Below are 22,510 nucleotides of genomic sequence, written 5' to 3'. Positions count from 1 at the left end.
ACTCCAGGGAATAAAGTACTAAGCTATTGAAGCCTCACCTATTACTGAGATCCTGACAACATCCTTGTAATTGTTTTCTGCACTCTTTCAATCTTATTGAAACCCTTCCTGCAGCTGGGTGAGCAGAAATGGATTCAATACTCCAAATTAGACTTCACCTACTATGAAGAGAGAATGCGTGAGTTGAATCTATACTCACCAGAGTTTGAGAATGAGTGGTAAGATGACAGAAAAGAAACGTGCACGATTCTGTTTGTGGAGGGTGTTGAGGGCAGAAGTGGAAAAGCCAGCCTCCCCTCCATGGACTCAGTCTATACTTCTTGATGCCTCAGTAAAACAGCCAATGTAACTTAAGACCCGTCAAACCCAACATTCCCACTCATCGGGGAGAAGATGCGAAAGTCTGAAAGTACATTCCACCAGGATCAAGGTCAGCTTCTATCCCACTGTTAGAAGACTATTGAATGGTTCCCTAGTATGAAAAGGTGGACTCTTAACCTCACAATCTACTTCCTGATGATCCTGCGCCTTACCACCTGCCTGCACTGCACTTTCCCAATAACTGCAACACTTCACTCTGCATTGTTATTGTTTCACCTCAATGCAAGGTCTGATCAGCATGATCAATCTCCAGAGCTGCAGCAACTGCAGAATCTCTTGTGTTTGTGGTGAGCGATTAATGAAAGCTAGCCATCATAGCTTTGGCAGTAGAAAGATCTTGCCTGGCCAATTCAACGACTACTGAGTGGTACAATAAGATAGGCTCTTGACCTCACCACCTACCTCACTTTCTCTGTAGTTGTTACACTTTATCCTGCACTCTGTTATTGTTTTACCTTGTTTCATCTCAATGCACTATGCAATGATCTATTTGTATTAATAGTACGCGTCAAGCTTTTCACTGTATCCTGGTACATGTGACAATAACAAACCAATTTCAATTTCCCTCGTGGGAGTAGCTGGAGGTTGTGAGGGTGGGGAGGTGAATGGTTTCCGATTGTCAACTCTTTAAATGGAGGAGATATATCTCTCAGAGGGTTTTCAATCTTTGGAATTCTCTACCCAAAGAGCTGTGGAAACTTACACTCAACAAGGACAGTACCTGGACCCAGAACAGGGACTGTAGTTCCAGAATATTTCTGAGACTGCAAGGAACAGCAGGAAGTTGTGAAAACACCTTCCCTCCACGGACGCTGTCTACACTTCTCACTACCTTGGGAGAACAGTCAACACAACCAAAGATCTCATCTGGACATTTTCTCTTCTCTCCTCTCCCATCAGACAGAAGATACAAAAGCCTGAAGGCACATACTACCAGGTTCAAGAACAGCTTCTACCCCACTGCAATAATAATATGGACATGTCTATGGAATAAGGGTGGACCTTTGATCTCGCAATCTATCTCACTATGAACTTGCACTTTTATTATCTTCCTGCATTGCATTTTCTCTGTATTTATTCTGCATTACCTTATTGTTGAACCTTACACAATCACAACAATGAAATTATCTGTATGGATGGAATGCAAACCACAAAGATTTTCACTATATTTGGGCATGTATGACAACTGTTCCCTCGAAGCTGCATGGGTGCACAGCCCAGAGTAATTCAAATGCTCCCACACTCATGCTACTGGCATTGGCGGCAGCTAGAAAATGATTACAAAATGTTGAAGATTTTCTTTGCTGTACTGTATTTCATTATACCCTTCAATTAATAAATAAAATCAAAAGTACATGATTTTTCAATTTTCATTCTAAATATTCGAAGTATGCATGATACAAAAAAAATTTAAAGTGCCATGTAGTTTTCAGGCCGTGTAAAAATTTCCTGCTTAGAGCAACAGTTGGTCCACGCAGCTGGAAAAAAAAGTCATTGGGAACATTGCATATGATACCATTCTTTAGCCAGAGGGTGGTAGGGTGGTAAATCTCTGGAGTTAATTGCCACAAACAGTTAAAAAGACCAAGTCATTGGGTATATTTAAAGCAGAGATTGATAGGTTCTTGATTAGTCAGGTTGTCAAAGGTTAGGGGGAGAAAGCAAGATAATGGGGTTGAGGGGGATAACAAATCAGCCACAATGGAATGGACAGAGCATATTTAATGGGCTGAATTGTCTAGTTCTACTCAAATGTATTATGGTCTTATGAAACGGATTATTTGCGTTAACAATAAACACAGTTCTCCAGTGCCTACATATCACTTTCTCTGTAACTGTAGCGATTTATTCTGCATTCTGTTGTTGTCTTACCTTGGACTACCTTGAAGCACTGTGTAATGTAATGACCTGAATGGATGGCATACAAACCACAAAGATTTTCCACCACACTTTGCTACATATGACAATAATAAACCAATTTACCAATTTGCTACAACTTGTGTAGAGAAACATTTCAAGAAGTTAAACCCTGCCTTTCCCTCCACAGAAGTTGCTGGAACTGACGAGTATTCAGAGAGTTTGTCGTTTTTTAAAAATTCCTGATTCAACGGCACTTAAGACTTTGATCGAGGGTTAGACGTGTCAGCTGAGATTTTCTGACAGCTCTCAAGCATTATCTGTGGCAGAATTAAAAACAGTGGCTGAATATTGATTTAGTTAGAGATGTCGTGCAGAACAAGCCCTTCCAGCCCAACGAGCTTGCGCCTTCCAGCAACCTTGCCACTTCTTCAGCATTTGCCTGTTTTTTAATGAGGCTGAGTTGCGATCTTGACTCTCAACCCAGCATGGATGGAAAGCACGCAAGGAGCCGGTTGGATTCAAACTCAGGATTACTCGAAGTCCAGTGCAGATGCCCCTACACCACCGGCCGGCCAACACTAGACTAATCACAGGACAATTTACGATGACCAATTAACCTATTAATCGGTAGACCTTTGGAGTGTGTGGGAGGAGACCAGGGGAAAGCCAAGCAGTCACGGAGAGAACATACAAACTCCTCACAGATGGTGCTGGAATTGAACTCCGAACCCCGATGCCGTCAGCCGCGGTAACTTCACGCGAACCGCAATGCTACCATGGTGCCCCAGAAAAATAAACCAATTTACCAATTTGTCACGACAGGTGGAGAGAAACATTTAAAAATACAAAACCTCATTCCTCTCTCGACAGGAGTTGTCTGAACTGACAAGCATTCAGAGAATTTGCTGGGTTTTTAATTCCCGATTCAATAGCATTTGGATCTTGATCGAAGCTTAGACGTGTCACTGACAGCTCCCAAGCAACCTCTGTGATATAGTGACTGAAAATGAGTTGATTCGCACTGCCAGTCAACCTAATATCCTCCACGTTTCCTGACCTTGGAGGGTAAGCAAGTAGACTTAACACAGGCAGAATTCTGATGGGCCCCAGCCTGCCCCTCACCAGATGCTAAACTCCATTAGAGAGAGAAAGGCAGATGTGAAACCCAGGGAAAAGAGCAATTACAAAGGTAAACAGACCACAAATAGGGAAGTGTGCACTTGTTGTGTGCAGTGCCCTCGCACAGCTCCTGACATCACGTTGTACCCTAATGGATCTGTGGGCAGCCATGGGCTTATTTCCTATAAATAGTGAACAATCCCTCTGATGACAATGTCCAAAGCTCAAATTAATTTTATTATCAAAGCACATATACGTCACCATATTCAATCCTAAGATTAATTTTCTTGTGGGCGTACATGGTAATTCCAAGAAACATAACAGAATCAATGAAAGACTTGAGAAGACCAACAGATTGGCCAGACAACCAATACGCAAAAGATAACAAACCATGCAAACTTGAGAGAGAAAGATTAAATAGATAAATAGATAGATGGAGAAGCATTAAATAGAGAACATGCGATGAACAGTCCTCGAAAGTGAGTCTATAGGCTGCGGGAATAGTTCAGTGATGGGGAGAGTGAAGTTATCCCCTCTGGTTCAGGAACCTGATGGTTGAGGTGTAATAACTGTTCCTGAACCTGGTGGTATGGGTCCTCATCAAATCTCTATCCTGTACCGTCCAATATCCCAAACCAATCACACCTAACTTGCCCCCAATACCAACTAATAACCAATCACATCCAACTCACCCCAACACCATTTCATAACCAATCATGACTAACTCTCGTCAACAGTATTTAAAAGCCCAAACTATTCTCCCTCTCTGGTCCATAATAATTCTACTTCAGAATCAGAATCACTTTATTGCCAGTGTGTGAAACACACCAGAATTGACTGCGGTTCAGTGCCAAGCATAAAACACAGGACAATACAACCAACAATTTGCAAGACAATAGTGCAAACACCCATGAGCAATCAACAATTAGCAGAACAGTCACATGGCAAACATCAATAATCAAACTGAAATAAATGTGAACAAAAGAACAGACTCAATAATAATCACAGAACAAGGTGAGCAGGAAAGGCCACTGAACGGGTGTTGTGCAGGGACAGTCAGGGTATCACACCTGAGTAAGTTTTGTAGAGAAGCTGGAGAGCTACAGGAATGAAGCTTCGGAGATGATGCGTAATCCTGGTGGTGATAGATTTACAGCATCTCCCTGATGGCAATTTGATGAATAAGACCATAAAATATAGGAGTAGAATTGGGCCATTTGGCCCATCGAGTACACTCCGTCATTTCATCATGGCTGATCCAATTTTCCTCTCAGCTCCTATCTCCTGCCTTCCCCATATTCTCTCGGACTCAAAGAGCTAGGACTTTACTCTCTGGAGAGGAGGATGACAGGAGACATGATAGAGGTATAGAAGATATTAAGAGGAATAGATAGAGTGGATAGCCAGCACCTCTTCCCCAGGGCACCACTGCTCAGTACAAGAGGATATGGCTTTAAGGTAAGGGGTGGGAAGTTCAATGGGGATATTAGAGGAAGGTTTTTTACTCAGAGAGTGGTTGGTGCGTGGAATGCACTGCCTGAGTCAGTGGTGGAGGCAGATACACTAGTGAAATTTAAGAGACTACTAGACAGGTATATGGAGGAATTTAAGGTGGTGGGGGTCATATGGGAGGCAGGGTTTAAGGGTCGGCACAACATTGTGGGCCAAAGGGCCTGTACTGTTCTACGTTCTATATTCCTTCATGCCCCAACCAATCAGGAATCTATCAACCTCTGGCTTAAATATACATAAAGACTTGGCCTCCACAGCTGATTGTGGCAAAGAATTCCACAGATTCACCACTCTCTGGCTAAAGAAACTCCTCCTCATCTCCATTCTAAGAGGATGCCCCTCCATTCTGAGGCTGTGCCCTCTGGTCATAGACTCTCCCACCATAGAAAACATCCTGTTGAGGTGTCTGTCCTCTAGGTGGGTGGGCGGAGTAGGCAGTCCTCTTTTCAGCTCATTTCTTCGCTGTTAATCCAGATGCATCACGGGTTGGTACGGCAGCTGTCCTAGCTGAGACCACAAGAAACTGCAGAGAACTGTAGACACAGCTCGGCACATCATGGAAACCTGCCTCCCCTCCGTAGCCAGCAGAATCAAAGTCCCTCCCCCCCCCCCCAGACATTCTCCCTTCTGCCCTCACCTACCAGGCAGGAAACACAAAAGCCTGAAAGCACGTACCACCAGGCTCAAGGACAGCTTCCACACTTGTTATAAGACTATTGAATGGCTCCCTAGTGCGGTAAAATGGATTCGTGATTCTGCCATCTAACTGATCTCAGCATCACAGTGCACATCACAAGCAGCATAAACACGCTTAGACAGAATCCAGGTGCATTGGGCACAATCACAGGAGATTCTGAAAATCCTGATATTCTAACACTTACAAAACCCTGGAGGAACTCAGCAAGTCAGGCAGCATCAGTGGAAGGAAATGAACAGCCGACGTTTCGGGCCGAGACTCTTCGTTGGAATTTGAAACATCGATAGTGTGCTTCCCTCCACAGAAGCCGCCCGAGTTCCTCCAGCATGTTGGTGTATACAAGGTACTATAAACGGTATTCACAGGCATACATAGTGTTTGTGATATGAAAGACACACAAAGCAGAAACATGACACACAGATCCTCAGATACAAAGCTGTGATTCACAATTCACTCCAAAAGGAATTAAACAGCAGAGAGAGCTCTTGAAACTGCATTTTAATTACCTTTTCTCCCATGCTACCACATCACACGATAAAACATTTATGTGATTTCTGCAGAATATATATCCACGACGATCTGCTCCCTGATCAGTAATCCTGCCTCTGGGTAAAATGGCCCTACACATCGAAGCAGGAGTCACGTCACTGCTAATATATTCCATCACTGAGAAGACATAGCACACGCGACTCAAGGATCTATCACTGAAGGAGTGCTTTGCATTTATACAGTATAAAGCATAACTTGGTCGAGGTGTACAAGATGACTGACGCAATCGAGATGTACAAGATAGCATTTGACGCCTCTGGGCCTGTACTCACTGGAGCTTAGAAGAATGAAGGAAGATCTCATTGCAACACAGAAGAGTACAGGATCAGGCCCTTTGACCTACAACGCTGTGCTGAACCAAATAATAAAATGGATAACTAAACTAATCCCTTCTGCCTACACAATGTCCATATCCCTCCATTGTCCTCACATCCATTGACCCTCTAAACGTCTCTTAAATTTCCCTGATGTATCTGCCTCTACCACCACCCCAGGAAACTTGCTCATCACATCTCCTTTAAAAATCACTCCCCTCACCTGAAATGCATGCGCTACCAAACACTGAAAGATCCAGGTCATGAATGTGGAGAGATGTTTCCTATAGTGAAAGTGTTTAGGACCAGAAGGCACAGCCTCACAGTAGAAAGATATCCGCTTTGTGTCAAAGAGAGGCAACGTATCATTTAGAACAGGGATGTGGAGGAATTTATTTAACCAGAGGGAGGTGAATCTGTGGAATTCGTTGCCACAGTCAGCTGTGGAGGACAAGACATTGAGTGTATCTAAAGCAGAGGTTGATAGGTTCTTGACTAGTCAGGGTGTCAAAGGTTACAGGCAGAAGGCAAGAGAATGAGTTTGAGAGGCAAAATAAATCAGCCATGATAGAGCAGACTCGATGGACCAAATGGCCCAATTTTGCTGCTATATTTTATGTCTTACGATAAGAGGCATAGATAAAGTGGACAGCCAGCGCCTTTTTGAGTGGTGTAACTATAAGGTGTTGAGAACGAAGTACTCTCCAGTCCCAGACTCCCTCACTATAGGAAACATCATGGGGCAGGGGGGTGGTGGAGGATGTCAAACGCAAGTATTTCACAGAGAAGTGAGTGTGTTGCCATGGGTGGTGGACGGGGCAGATATATTAGCGATATTTAACAGACCCTCAGTTAGGCAAACGGATGATAGAAAAACGAAGAACTATGTGGGAGGGAAGGTTAGATTAATCTTAGAGTAGGTTACATGGTCGGCACAACATCGTGGGCTGACAACATGTTCTACAACCTCAGGAGGTTGCACCTTGAGGTCTGCTGCTGCATCATTCAGAAGAGGCAGAAAGTTCTCATTGTAAACAGACATGCTTGATTTTTAAGTTTGGGGTAACTTCCATGGTCTCAGTAAAAACTCCAAGCGAGGCAGTATACTAGCACAAATACTTTACAGCGCTAATGATTGTTTTCCTGATGCTGTCTGTAAGCAGTTTGCAATTTCTCCCCATGAGTGTGTGGCTCAGGTTAGTGAGATGTGGGGATGCTACGTTGCGGCGGTCTGCCCTCAGCACGTCCTCGGACTGTGTTGTTGTCATAAAAATGACGCACTCCACTCCGTTTCAATCTACATTAAATGCTCATCATTAAAGCTCTTTTATGGAAACTTCCCTTGTGCCAGACTACGACCACCAGCTCAGAATTCTCCTGTATCAACAACTTCTCTACGCGTGTCCCAGCTCACAGAAAAGGCATCAGGCATCTATCTAATTTATTTATTTGTTTATTTATTTTTTATTTTAGCAGTACAAAGCGCAGTAGGTCCTTCTGGCCCTTCAAGTCACACCACCCCAGAAACCCCCGACAAACCCAATTAACCCTACCCTAACAGGACAATTTACAATGAGCAACTAGCCTACACAGTACATCTTTGGACTGTGGGGGAAACGGGATCACCCGGGGAAAACCTATGCATCCTCAGGGATGACGCACAGAGGCTCCTCACAGAGCCTGCACCGGAGTCAACCCCCCGGTTAATCACGACATGCTAACCGCAATGCTAATTTATGTATTTATGTCGTCATTCAGCTATCATCATAAATGCTAATTTATGTATTTATGTCATCATTCAGCACTGCATTGATACTGCAGGAATGAAGTACTGAAGCTGATCTATTGGCTCAGGTAGCGTGCACCTCCCCTTGACCCCCAGTCTGATAGTACCATCAGTTTAATATTCCCCTTTTCATGGCCTCACCTTTATTCCTCCTAGAGTCAGAGTCCTAGAACACTACAGCACAGGAACAGGCCCTTCGCCCCCTCTAGTCCATGCCAAACCATTGTTCTGCCTTGTTCCATTGGCCTGCACCTGAATCACAGGCTCTCCATGCCCCTCCCATCCACCTACCTATCTAAATTTCTCCTAAACATTCAAATCAACCCTGCATCCAGCACTTCCACTGTCAACTCATACCACACTCTTACCATCCTCTGAGTGAAATAGTTCACCCTCAGGTTCCCTTCAAGTATTTCACCTTTCACCCTTAACCCATGACCTCTAGTCATGCTTACACTTACCCGATCTAAGCACCTCATAATTCTGTATACCTCTAACAAATCTCCCCTCATTCTCCTATGATCTGGCGAATAAAGTCCTAACCTATTCTACCTTTCCCTATAACTCAGGTCCTCAAGTCCCAGCAACATCCTCATAAAGCTTCTCTGTACTCTTTCAATCTTATTGATATCTTTACAGTAGGTAGGTGAACAGAACTGCTCGCCAAACTCCAAACTGCCCACACCAACGTCTGGTATAATTTCAACATAACAGCCCAACCCCTGTACTGAATACAGGAGAATGATATGCAAAAAGCTCTCTTTACGTCCCTATCTACCTGCTTCTCGTCCATAAAGTCACCCCTTTCTTCTTTTGAACTTCTAATGCACAAACTCATTTTCACTGTCCAATCAATGACAACCCAGCCTTCAGTTTCCCACACACATACACCCCAACACACTCTCCCTCACTTCTCTGCAATCCGCCCTTCTTTTAAGAAGTGTGGAGTGTTCTGACTAATTGCATCCTGGCCTGGTATAGAACCACTAGTGCCCAGGAATGGAAAAGGCCACAGAAAGTGGTGGATACAGGCCAGCCCATCACAGGCAAAGTCCTCCCCATCACTGAGCACCTTTAGGAGAAGAACCCTTAATTCCCGTACTATACAAAAATCTATCCAGCTGCATCTTAAATATATTTAATTATCCTCAACTGCTTCCTTGGGCAGAGAATATATATAGAAACATAGAAACATAGAAAATAGGTGCAGGAGTAGGCCATTCGGCCCTTTGAGCCTGCACCGCCATTTATTATGATCATGGCTGATCATCCAACTCAGAACACCGCCCCAGCCTTCCCTCCATACTCCCTGACCCCCGTAGCCACAAGGGCCATATCTAACTCCCTCATAAATATAGCCAATGAACTGGCCTCAACTGTTTCCTGTGGCAGAGAATTCCACAGATTCACCACTCTCTGTGTGAAGAAGTTTTTCCTAATCTCAGTCCTAAAAGGCTTCCCCTCCATCCTCAAACTGTGACCCCTCGTTCTGGACTTCCCCAACATCTGGAACAATCTTCCTGCATCTAGCCTGTCCAATCCCTTTAGGATCTCATACGTTTCAATCAGATCCCCCCTCAATCTTCTAAATTCCAACGAGTACAAGCCCAGTTCATCCATTCTTTCTTCATATGAAGGTCCTGCCATCCCAGGAATCAATCTGGTGAACCTTCTCTGTACTCCCTCTATGGCAAGGATGTCTTTCCTCAGAATAGGGGACCAAAACTGCACACAATACTCCAGGTGCGGTCTCACCAAGGCCTTGTACAACTGCAGTAGTACCTCCCTGCTCCTGTACTCAAATCCTCTCGCTATAAATGCCAGCATACCATTCGTCTTTTTCACCGCCTGCTGTACCTGCATGCCCACTTTCAATGACTGGTGTACAATGACACCCAGGTCACGTTGCACCTCCCCTTTTCCTAATCGGCCACCATTCAGATAATAATCTGTTTTCCTATTTTTGCCACCAAAGTGGATAACTTCACATTTATCCACACTAAATTGCATCTGCCATGAATTTGCCCACTCACCCAACCTATCCAAGTCACCCTGCATCCTCTTAGCATCCTCCTCACAGCTAGCACTGCCACCCAGCTTCGTGTCATCCGCAAACTTGGAGATGCTGCATTTAATTCCCTCATCCAAGTCATTAATATATATTGTAAACAACTGGAGTCCCAGCACTGAGCCTTGCAGTACCCCACTAGTCACCGCCTGCCATTCTGAAAAGGTCCCGTTTATTCCCACTCTTTGCTTCCTGTCTGCTAACCAACTCTCCACCCACACCAATACCTTACCCCCAATACCGTGTGCTTTAAGTTTGCACACTAATCTCCTGTGTGGGACCTTGTCAAAAGCCTTCTGAAAATCCAAATATACCACATCCACAGGTTCTCCCCTATCCACTCTACTAGTTACATCCTCAAAAAATTCTATGAGATTCGTCAGACATGATTTTCCTTTCACAAATCCATGCTGACTTTGTCCGATCATTTCACCACTTTCCAAATGTGCTGTTATCACATCCTTGATAACTGACTCCAGCAGTTTCCCCACCACCGACGTTAGGCTAACCGGTCTTAATTCCCCGAGTTAATTCCCCGGTTTCTCTCTCCCTCCTTTTTTAAAAAGTGGAGTTACATTAGCCACCCTCCAATCCTCAGGAACTAGTCCAGAATCTAATGAGTTTTGAAAAATTATCACTAATGCATCCACTATTTCTTGGGCTACTTCCTTAAGCACCCTGGGATGCAGACCATCTGGCCCTGGGGATTTATCTGCCTTCAATCCCTTCAATTTACCTAACACCACTTCCCTACTAACATGTATTTCGCTCAGTTCCTCCATCTCACTGGACCCTCTGTCCCCTACTATTTCTGGAAGATTATTTATGTCCTCCTTAGTGAAGACAGAACCAAAGTAATTATTCAATTGGTCTGCCATGTCCTTGCTCCCCATAATCAATTCACCTGTTTCTGTCTGCAGGGGACCTACATTTGTCTTTACCAGTCTTTTCCTTTTTACATATCTATAAAAGCTTTTACAGTCCGTTTTTATGTTGCCTGCCAGTTTTCTCTCATAATCTTTTTTCCCCTTCCTAATTAAGCCCTTTGTCCTCCTCTGCTGAACTCTGAATTTCTCCCAGTCCTCAGGTGAGCCACTTTCTCTGGCTAATTTGTATGCTGCTTCTTTGGAATTGATACTATCCTTAATTTCTCTTGTCAGCCACGGGTGCACTACCTTCCTTGATTTATTCTTTTGCCAAACAGGGATGAACATTTGTTGCAGTTCATCCATGCAACCTTTAAATGCTTGCCATTGCATATCCACCGTCAATCCTTTAAGTGTCATTTGCCAGTCTATCTTAGATAATTCACATCTCATACCTTCAAAGTTACCCCTCTTTAAGTTCAGAACCTTTGTTTCTGAATTAACTATGTCACTCTCCATCTTAATGAAGAATTCCACCATATAATGGTCACTCTTACCCAAGGGGCCTCTCACGACAAGATCGCTAATTAACCCTTCCTCATTGCTCAAAACCCAGTCCAGAATAGCCTGCTCTGTAGTCGGTTCCTCGACATGTTGGTTCAAAAAACCATCCCGCATACATTCCAAGAAATCCTCTTCCTCAGCACCTTTACCAATTTGGTTCACCCAATCTACATGTAGATTGAAGTCACCCATTATAACTGCTGTTCCTTTATTGCACACATTTCTAATTTCCTGTTTAATACCATCTCCGACCTCACTACTACTGTTAGGTGGCCTGTACACAACTCCCACCAGCGTCTTCCGCCCCTTAGTGTTACGCAGCTCTACCCATATCGATTCCACATCTTCCCGGCTTATGTCCTTCCTTTCTATTGCGTTAATCTCTTCTTTAACCAGCAACGCCACCCCACCTCCCCTTCCTTCATGTCTATCCCTCCTGAATATTGAATATCCCTGAACGTTGAGCTCCCATCCCTGGTCACCCTGGAGCCATGTCTCTGTGATCCCAACTATATCATAATCATTAATAACAATCTGCACTTTCAATTCATCCACCTTATTACGAATGCTCCTTGCATTGACACACAAAGCCTTCAGGCGCTCTTTTACAACTCTCTTAGCCCTTATACAATTATGCTGAAAAGTGGCCCTCTTTAATGCTTGCCCTGGATTTGTATTACATATACATACACACAAAATCTAACAAGACATTTTACTTAACGCCAGTGACCAAAACATTCCAAAAACTCTTGTCATGGCTCATAAGCCATCACCACACCACATCATTTCCCAACAAAAATTCCAGAATCTCTCCTGCTCTGCACAATATCATATGCAAATATTCTGACATCCATGTACTTCACTGTATGGGCTCTACCATTCGAAAGACTTTTTCCTTTTTTTTTAAATATATGAGTTTCCCTTGATAAAGCAAGTTTTGATAAACTTGTCACAAACAAGAGAAAATCTGCTGATGCTGGAAATCCAAGCAGCACACACACAAAACGCTGGGGGAAGTCAGCAGGCCTGCCGAAGTGTCTTAGCTTGAAATGTCGACTGTACTCTTTTCCATAGATGCTGCCCGGTCTCTGAGTTCCTCCAGTATTGCATGTGTGCGTTGCTTTGATAAACTTGTATTTTTCAAGAAGGACATCCCTCTTAGGGTGAGCAGAGCAAAGGTTAGGAGGGATGTCAGAGGTAGGGTTTTGGCACGGAGAGTGGTGAATGCGTGGTGGTAGAGGCATTTATGATACTCTTAGATAGGAACATGGATGAAACAAAAACGGAAGGGTATGGGCTGTGTAGGATGAAAGAATAAGATTGATCTTGTAAAAGGCTAACAGGGTGTCACAACATCTTGGGCCAACAGGCTCATTCTACACTGTATTGATCTGTGCAAAGCCCTCCCCACCCCATAACACATCTACAAGGAGACATCCCACCAACCAGAGGACATGTTCCCTTCTACCTGGAAGGAGGTACAGGAGCCTCAGGTCGCACACAACCAGGTGCGGGAACAGTAATTACCCCTCAAAAATCAGGCTCTTGAATCAGTGTGGTTAAGTTCACTCACCTCAACACTGAACTGATCACTGAACACAACCTGCGGACTCACTTTCAAGAACTCTACGACTCGTGTACTCATTTTATTTAGCAATACAGCAAGCAAGAATGCCCGCAAGAAAATGAATTTCAAGGTTGTATATAGTGACATTTACATACTCGGATAATAAATTTATTTTGAACTTCTATGTTCTATAAACTGGTTTTATGAACTGGCAGAGAATGAAGAGCGGTCTAACCAAAGTTTGCAAGATCACGAGAGACACAGATGGTCAGTATTTTGTTCCTAGGGTTGAAATATTGAATACCAGAGGGCATGCACTTTGGCTGAAGGATTGTTAAGTTAAAAGGAAATGTGTGTGCCAAGGGTCATGTGTGCAGCCAGGGGTGGTGCCAGATGCAAATATGATGCAAGTGTTCTTAGACAGGCAGATCAATGTGCAAAGAGTGGAGGGGCATGGACATTGTGTAGGCAGAAGGGACTAGTTTAATTGGGCATTAAATTATGTTTAATTAGCTTGGTACCACATCGTGCGCCAAAGGGCCTGTTCCTGTGGTGTACTGTGGCAACTTTATCAGGTAGAACCTGCTTGTTAATGCAAATATCCAATTAGCCATTGGCAGCTACTCAATGTATAAAAGCATGCAGACATAGTCAAGAGGTTCAGTTATTGTTCAGATCAAACATCAGAATGGGGATGAAATGTGACCTAAGTGACTTTGACTGTGGAATGATTATTGGTGCCAGATGGGGTGGTTTGAGTATCTCAGAGGAACAATTGATCTTCCGGGATTTTCATGCACAACAGTCTCTAAAGTTTACAGAGAATATGCAAGAAAAAAAAAATCATCCAGTGAGTGGCAGTTCTATGGCCAAAAACACCTCGTTAATGAGAGAGGTCAGAGGAGAAAGGCCAGACTGATTCACACTGACAGGAAGGTGACAGTAACTCAAATAACCACACATTACAAAAGTGGTGTGCAGAAGAGCATCTCTGAATGCACAACATGTTGAACCCTGAAGCGGATGGGCTACTGCAGCAGAAAACCATGAACATGCATTCAGTGGCCTCTTTATTAGGTGAAGGATAAACCTAATGAAGTGGCCTCTGAGTGCTTGCCTTATGTGCAAGATGTTGTGTCAATTCAAAGTCAGGGACGTTTCTTATACGCAGAACAAATCTGTCCACGTAGGCTGTGTACTAATTACAACAGCATACCCCCTAATGCAATTTATTGTCTTGTACGGTCCACCCATTATCTCTGAATGGAGATTCTTCATTTACTGCACCGTTCTGTCATGGCCAAAAGTCAAGAGACTCCACAGCCTACAGACTCGAGACTGTAATTCTGGAAGTGTGTATCCGGATTAGAATGCGTGACTGCAAACTCAAGTTATCAGTGTGACACTTTTACCAACTCAGCCAACCTGACAAGGATCAAAGCGGACATCCTGGTGATACATTTCCTCTCTTAGATTCAGGGAAGCTAAACAACCACATTAAAATGACATTTGGAATAAGTTCATGTGTAGGAGGAGTTGACAGGGACATAGAGTGAGCAATGGAAGCAAGAACTATGGCCAGCACAGACAAGTTGGGCTGAAGGGCCAGTTTCTATGCTGCATTAGTGTACTTAATGGACAACACGGCAGCATAGTGGCGAGCACAACACTTTACAGTACAGGCGGTGACCCGGGTTCAATTCCCACCGCAGCTTGCAAGGAGTCTGTACATTCTCCACATGACCGCGTGGGTTTCCTTCAGGACTTCCGGTTTCCTCCCACAGTCCAAAGACGCACCGGTTGTTAGGTTAATCGGTCATTGTAACCTGTCCCGTGATTAGGCTAGGTTATATCAGGGGTTGCTAGGTGTCATGGCTCGAAGTAAATAAATTATGGGATGGAAGCACCGGGGTCCAAGAATAGAAAAGGGCATTACAGCCCAGTCCATCACAGGAAAAGCCCTCCCCACCATTGAGCACATCTACAAGGAGTGCTGCCACAAAAAAGCGACATCCATCATCAAGGACCTCCACCATCCAGGCCATGCTCGCTTCTCGCTGCTGCCATCAGGCAGAACATACAGAACCCTTTGGTCCCATATCACCAGTTTCAGAAATAGTTATTACAATTCAACTATCAAACTCCTGAACCAGCATGGATAACTTCACTCAGAACACTGAACTGATCACTGAAGCCAACCTATGGACTCATTTTCAGGACTCTAAAACTCATGTTCTGAAGAGCTGAAAAAGCAGTCTTTTTCAACCCAATTTTTTTCTGCATTTATTATCTGGATGTGTCCAGCTCCATCATAAGAAAGGAGCAGGAGACAACCAATCGCTGCTTCACACCCTGAACCAACCAATCAGATCCTCAAAGCTGCTCTGCACCCTGAACTAACTAGTTGGTATCAGAGAAGTGTCACCAATGTCTTTGCCTCCTACACCTCTGGCAACACCTCCCACCAAGTGGGTACATCTTTTACCTCCCCCCACACACCACTCCTGTTTCCCAGCTGCACTCCACCCTTCTACAACACTGGAAAACACGGCAACATTTGTCATACGACATCCAGCTTCACCTCACCACTACCCATTCACTGCCGACAATGAATCAGACTGCCTGCTGAGTAATGTGATCAGCAACAGGTATCAACAATAACAGAATGCAGAATAAAGTGTTGCAGTTGGAGAGAAAGCACAGTGCAGGGAGAGATACGGCGCAACATCACAATGAGGTAGATTGTGAGGTCAAGGGTCTATCTTGTCATATTAGGGGACCATCCAATAGTCCTATAACAGCAGGATAGAAGCTGCCCCTGAGCCTGGTGGTACGTGTTTCAGGCTTTTGTATTTTCTGCCTGATGACAGAGGATGGAAGAGAACATATCTGGGTTGGGAAGGATCTTTGAATAAAGTGACTGCTTTACTGAGGCAGCAGGAAGTGTCCATGCAGGTGGATGTGTCCACAACTCACAAGGAAGGCATGCCAGCATTTCTACTTTACTTAGCAGGTTTAGCTTGTTGCTGAACACTCTAACTTCTACAGATACAGAGATGAAAGTGTCCTGACAGGTTGCATCGTGGTCTGCTATGGCAATTCCAGTGCCCAGGAATGTGCGAAGCTGCAGAGATTATTGGACCTGACGGGCACGTCCCTCCCATTCACAGGAGGCATTGCCTCAGGAAGACAACATCCACGGTCAAAGACCCCCACCCTCTGGGCCGTGCCATCACTGTTCCGTCTGAGCTGTGTGGGTGCACGGCTGCCCAGTGAATGACAAGCTCCCTCACAACAGCCTTGAATTCCACCAGACTGGAATAAAGGTAGATAAAAAAAAAAGCTTACGAAACATATAAGATTTTCTTTGTTGTGCTTCATTACACCCTTTAATTAAGAAATTAAATCAGAAGTGCATCATTTTTCCATTTTCATTTTAAACATTCATAGTATGTGTAGCACAAAAAAAAAACATTTAAGATGTCACGCAGTTTCCAGGCTGTGCAAAAATTTCCTGCTCAGAGCAATGGTTGGTCCACAGCTGTAAAAAGGATTAGAGGGTGCATTGCATGCCATCTTCTCATAGCTACCATCGGGCAGGAGGTACAGAAGCCTGGAGCTCCACACCACCAGGTTCAACGACGGCTATGACCCTTTAACACTTGGTTTGCTGAACCAACCAGCACAACACTAATTACTGGAGTTTAGCAACACTCGGACTACTTCGCACTCAGATGGACTTATTCGCTCTAATCATGTTTTTCTGTTTTAAAAAAAGTGTAATTTATTTAACTTCCTATAGTGGAAGAGTCTGGAGCCAGAGGGCACAGCCTCAGAATAAAAGGGCGTCCCTTTCGAACAGAGATGAGGAGCAATTTCTTCAGGCACAGGGTGGGGAATCTGTGGAATTCATTGCCACAGATGGTCATTGGGTATATTTAAAGCAGAGGTTGATAGGTTCCGGATTAGTAAGGGTGTCAAAGGTTACGGGGGGGGCAGGCAGGAGAATGGGGTCGAGAGGGATAATAAATCAGCCATGATTGAATGTGGAGCAGACTTCATGGTGCGAACGGCCGAATTGTGCTGCTAAGTCTTAACTTCAGTTCTTTCTTGTGAGTGCCTGTGATGCTGCAGCACCTGTGCAGGAAGGACAATAAAATTTGTCTTCCAACTCTCTACGGTTTCTTGCAGTGACACACCTGTTGCTGTACCAAGCCTCAATGCATCTGGATAGGATACGTCATTGTGTGTGTACAAATACATTTGCCCACATTTGAAAATCACTGTCTTGAGAACAAAATGTAAGGTTGATGAATTTGGTTCCTATATCTTATGTCAGAGCTTTTCCTTTTGAGCTGCCTCAATGTACTTATACATTCAATTACCTGTCTGTGTGGCAACACAACACTTTCCATTGTATCTTAGTACGTGTGACAATAATAAACCAATTATCGTTTATTGTCAGATCTCTGTGCCTCTCTGATTCTAACTCTAAAGAGGGGCTGGCTATTTCCTGTCACAGGACCGCCTGACCCGCTGCGTCTGCCCGGACACAGATGCCGAAGGTAAACCGAACTGCCAGAGGAACTCAGTGGGCTGGGCAGCCTCTGTAGCGGTGGGGATAAGAATCATCGACGTTTTGTGTTTGAAACGCTGCATTAATACCTCCAGCAGATTGTTTGTGAGACACAGGAGATGGTGGAATCTGGAGCTGCACACAATCCGCTGGAGGGTCGAGCAGAGTCTGTGGAATTGTCGTAAGGTTAGATACAGCGTTTCTACCCACTGAGTTCCTCCAGCAGATTGTCGCTCTAAATCTGAGTTCTCTAAATCAACCCTAAGTTTGCCTGATGAAGGGTCTCAGCCCGAAACGTGGACTCTTTATTCTGCTCCATAGATGCTGCCTGACCTGTTGAGTTCCTCCAGCAATTTGTGCGTATCACCTTTGCCTGTGCTGGGAGTTCACATTTATTGCCTCCCCTCGGCTGGGTTCCAACACGCCGCTGGCGGGCTTTGCACCGGGTGAAAGGTGCTCTGGGGAGGTTCACGCCCGCTGCCTTCTCCCAGACCTGGTGTTTCAGTGAAACGGCAGCCGCCGCTTCTTCCAGAATGGCAGCCACCAAGCTGTCAGTCTAGAGACGGTGCCCCAGGCTCCAGCTGCTGGCTTCCCCTAGACCGCAGAAACGGGACTACCTGGATCTCCTAACCGGGGAAGGCCCAGCTCCCGGCCGCCAGGAATACCCTCTGCCCCGTTACAAAAAATACGCCGGACTCTCGGCAAAAACAGTCCCACACAAAAGAAGCTCCGCCATTTTCCTACAATGATGGGGGCTTAGGTCCCGCGGACTCTTCCCGAACCCACACACCTCTCCTCTTCCCTCCGGCCCCGGGCCAAGGGCTCTGTCTCGGCCCGTGCAACAGACTCCAGTCCCGGGACATGAAGAGACATGGTCCTAGGAAGGTGTCAGCCTGGAGCGGGGATGATCTTGGCCCAACTCAGCCTAGCCCGCAGCCGGTCCTCGCCCCCGGGCCCTGGGTCGAATCAACGGGAGAAGGGAAAACAAAATGAGTGGAAAGGAGGGGAGCGGGCGTCGGCCGGTCACTCCCCCGTCCCGGAGATCGTCCCAGCCCCGGGCACTGACAGCAGACCCAATCCCTGAGCACCAGCCGGCTGTAGTGTCAACTCCAAACCCCCCGGCTTCAGAGACAACGCCCGGCCTGAGGGCCACAATCAGTGCCTGGGTTCCCCTCTTCCCGGCTCCAGCTCCCTCCTCTATCACCTTCTCCTCCTATCCCAAATCTTCCCCTTCGCCCACTTTCTGCCTCACATCTTTCCCTCTCCTTTCCCCTTCTTCCCCCCTCTTCAACCTCTCCTTCCCCTCGTCTCTCTCCGCTTAATCTCCCTCCTCGCCTTTCCCCATCCGTCCTCCCTGGCCCAGTTCTCTCCCCTCTCCCGGGATATACTCTCTCTCAGCACCCCCGATCTCCCTTCCCCCTGGATCCCATCTCTCCACTCTCGGCCCTCTCTCCCTCCGAACTCCCCCACCCCCAGTTCTCCCTCCTCCTCCCGTGGCTCTCCCTCTCGCCGGATTCCCGTTCTAGCTCTCCCTCCCCTTAGCCCGGCTCCCCACCACCGACGGCCCCAGCCCCGGCTCTCACCCGAAGTCCTGGTCCATGGATTTGAAGAAGAATTTGTAGTTGGGCTTGTTCAGCACCTGCTTGAAGTCGGCCAGGGTGACGCGCTCGGCGGCCAGCGGCAGCTTCACCAGGTACGGCGTCTCCTGATCGTCGATGTGGTAGATGATCTTGGTCTCACCCATGGTCGCCCCTGGAGCTCGGGCTCCGGGCCTCGGAGAGGCCGCCCTGCAATCTCCCCCTGCCGTCGGGCCCACCTTCCGAATCCAACTGCCTCTCGATACGTTGTATCTCCGAGCCGCCGATCCCGCTCGCTTCCCCTACCAATACTTTATATCTCCTGGCGCCGACCAGCCGATACTTTGTATCCCCTCCTGTCGATTAGTCGATACTTTGTATCCCCTGTCGCCAATCAGTCGATACTTTGTGGTCCCTGTCGCCGATATGCCGACACTTTGGAAGTGATTTCCCCCTTTTTCACCCCCTCACTGCCGAGTGCCTCCTTTCTCCGGCCTGATACTTTGTATCCTTCGCTCTCGCCCCCCCCCCCTTCCAGCGCAGACCAGGCCCAGCGCTCCGCCCAGCGGCTGCCAGCGGCGACCCCGAGCCCCAATCAGACGGCGAGGGGAGCGGTAGCCGCCGCCCGTCACCGTCACGGGCCGGGCTGCCAGCTGGCGCCGCCGCCTCTCCTGCCCTCCCTCCCTCCCCGGCGCCGCTCGGTGCCAGGGCTGCGGGCTCGACGGATTGCCAGCCCGCACTGCCGTGCAGAGGGAAGGGGAGTTCGCGGTCTCAGGGGTAGGGCGCTACATAGCCAGCACCTCCCCACGCCAAGCAACGTGAAGCGTTGCTCCGTTCCCGGGCCGGAGGGGAGCGGGGTGGGGGCAGCCCCGGCCACCCAGCGTATCGGTTGGCACTTGCAGGCGTTAGGATCGCGGATGTGGCCATTGCCCTAAAGGTCTTCCCTGAGATACCCTTGAAAGGCCTTAGATGGAGTGGACGTGGCGAGGATGTTTCCGACAGCAGGAGAGTTTAGGACCAGAGGACGCAGAATATAAGGACGTCCATTTAGAACGGAGATGAGGGGGAATTCCTTCAGCCAAGGGGTAGTGAATCATTCATTGTCAGAGTCGGCTGTGGAGGTCAGGTCGTTGGGTATACGTACATAAAGCGGAGGTTGATAGGTTCCAAATTAGTAAAGGTGTTAAAGGTTACGGGAAGAAGGCAGGAGAATGGGGTTCAGAGAGCTGATAAATCACCCATGATGGAATGGCAGAATGGACTCGATGGGCAGAATGGCCTAATGCCACTCTAGTACCAGTCCATGTAATAAGGATGCTCCCTCCTACACTTCATCCTTGTAATTAGGCAGAGGCTGTTTTGTGAAATTTGTCTTTGTGGCAGCAGTAACAATACATAATACCTGTAATAGAGAAAAAACGTGACTTACAAAAAGTACAAATAGACTAAATAGTCAAATTAAATAAGTAGTGTAAAAAACGTGGTGAGTTAGCGTTCACGGGTTCAATGTCCATTCAGAAATTCAGACAGAATGGCCCACCACACTTGTACCGAGTATGAAGCCTCCCGCCCTCACGCCTCCCTGCACATGATTTATATCATTTATTTTTATACAGAAATACAACAGTTTAACAGGCCCCTCGGTCCAATGAGTCTGCATTACCCAATTACACTCATGTTACCAATTAATTTTTTGGAGTGTGGGAGGAAACTGAAGCACCCGGAGGAAACCCACATGAAGAACATGCAAACTCCTCATAGACAGTGGTGGGAACTGAACCTGGATCATTGGCACTGTAAGGGCTTACCATGCCATTCAAATCACTCCATTCCCAGCTTGTCTAAATGCCTCAAAGATATCTGCTTCCATCACCACTTCTCCTGCCCAACCATTCAGGCACCCACCCCTCTGTGCATGTGAAAAAAATGCCTTGTAATTCTCATAGAACATCACACCACAGTGCAGCCCCTTCAGCCCAAATTATTGTAGTGATGCTTTAACCTACTCTGAGTCCAATCGAACCCTTCCCTCCCACATAGGCATCCGTAAGACATAAGACAAAGGAGCAGAAGTCGGCCATTTGGCCCATCAAGTCTGCTCCACCATTTTATCATGAGCTGATCCGTTCTCCCATTTAGTCCCACTCCCCCGCCTTCTCACCATAACCTTTGATGCCCTGGCTACTCAGATACCTATCAATCTCTGCCTTAAATACACCCAATGACTTGGCCTCCACTGCTGCCCGTGGCAACAAATTCCATAGATTCACCACCCTCTGGCTAAAAAAATTTCTTCGCATTTCTGTTCTGAATGGGCGCCCTTCAATCCTTAAGTCATGCCCTCTCGTACTAGACTCCCCCATCATGGGAAACAACTTTGCCACATCCACTCTGTCCATGCCTTTCAACATTCGAAATGTTTCTATGAGGTCTCCCCTCATTCTTCTAAACTCCAAGGAATACAGTCCATGTTTCTTTCATCTGTGTACCAATATTAAGAGTCTCTTAAATGTCCCTAATGTATCTGCCATCTGCCACTGCCATTATCCTGTCACTAACCACTCTCCGTATATAAAAAGAAGCCTACCTCTGATATCACCCCCCCCCCCCCGCCATCCATCCTCCAATCATCTTAAAATAGGTGCAGGGGGATTTGGGAGTCCTCCAGCAGGATTCCGTGAAGGTTAACTTGCAGGTTGTGTCAGTGGTAAGGAAGGCAAATGCAATGTTAACATTCAATTCAAAAGGATAGAATATAAAAGCAAGGATATAATGCTGTGGCTTTATAAGGCATTGGTCAGGCCACACTTGGAGCACTGTGAGCAATTTTGAGTCCCTTTTCTAAGAAAAGATATGCTGGCATTGAAGACAGTCCAGAGAAGGTTCACAAGAATGATCCCAGGAATGAAGGGGATGAGGAGTGTTTGGTGGCTCTGGTCCTGTACTTGCCAGAGTTGAGAAGAAAGAGGGAGGAACCCATCGAACATTGAAGGGCCTCATGGAGTGGACTTGGAGAGAATGTTTCCAATTGGAAAGAGTCTAGGATCAAAGGGCATAGGCTTAGAATGCAAGGA

At 46.2% G+C, this 22,510-nt stretch overlaps 1 protein-coding gene across 3 annotated transcripts in view; it reads right to left on the bottom strand.

Moving 5' to 3' along the window:
* The window catches only part of LOC140196155 (segment polarity protein dishevelled homolog DVL-3), a 212,659-nt gene extending 192,475 nt beyond the window's left edge, over positions 1-20,184 (bottom strand). Inside the window, exon 1 of one of the 3 annotated variants that reach the window (XM_072254898.1) lies at positions 19,443-20,184. In XM_072254898.1, the coding sequence (XP_072110999.1) occupies positions 19,443-19,603 (161 nt within the window). In that variant the 5' untranslated portion in view covers positions 19,604-20,184. The remainder of the gene's footprint in view (positions 1-19,442) is intronic. The other 2 variants (XM_072254899.1, XM_072254900.1) reach the window with 2 other exon arrangements.
* Between the last annotated feature and the right edge of the window lie 2,326 nt (positions 20,185-22,510).

Source organism: Mobula birostris, chromosome 4, assembly GCF_030028105.1.
Source record: "Mobula birostris isolate sMobBir1 chromosome 4, sMobBir1.hap1, whole genome shotgun sequence".
In the NCBI taxonomy this organism is placed as follows: domain Eukaryota; kingdom Metazoa; phylum Chordata; class Chondrichthyes; order Myliobatiformes; family Myliobatidae; genus Mobula; species Mobula birostris.
The sequence above is the reverse complement of the archived record's forward strand: the minus strand, read 5'-3'. Positions and strand labels throughout refer to the sequence as shown.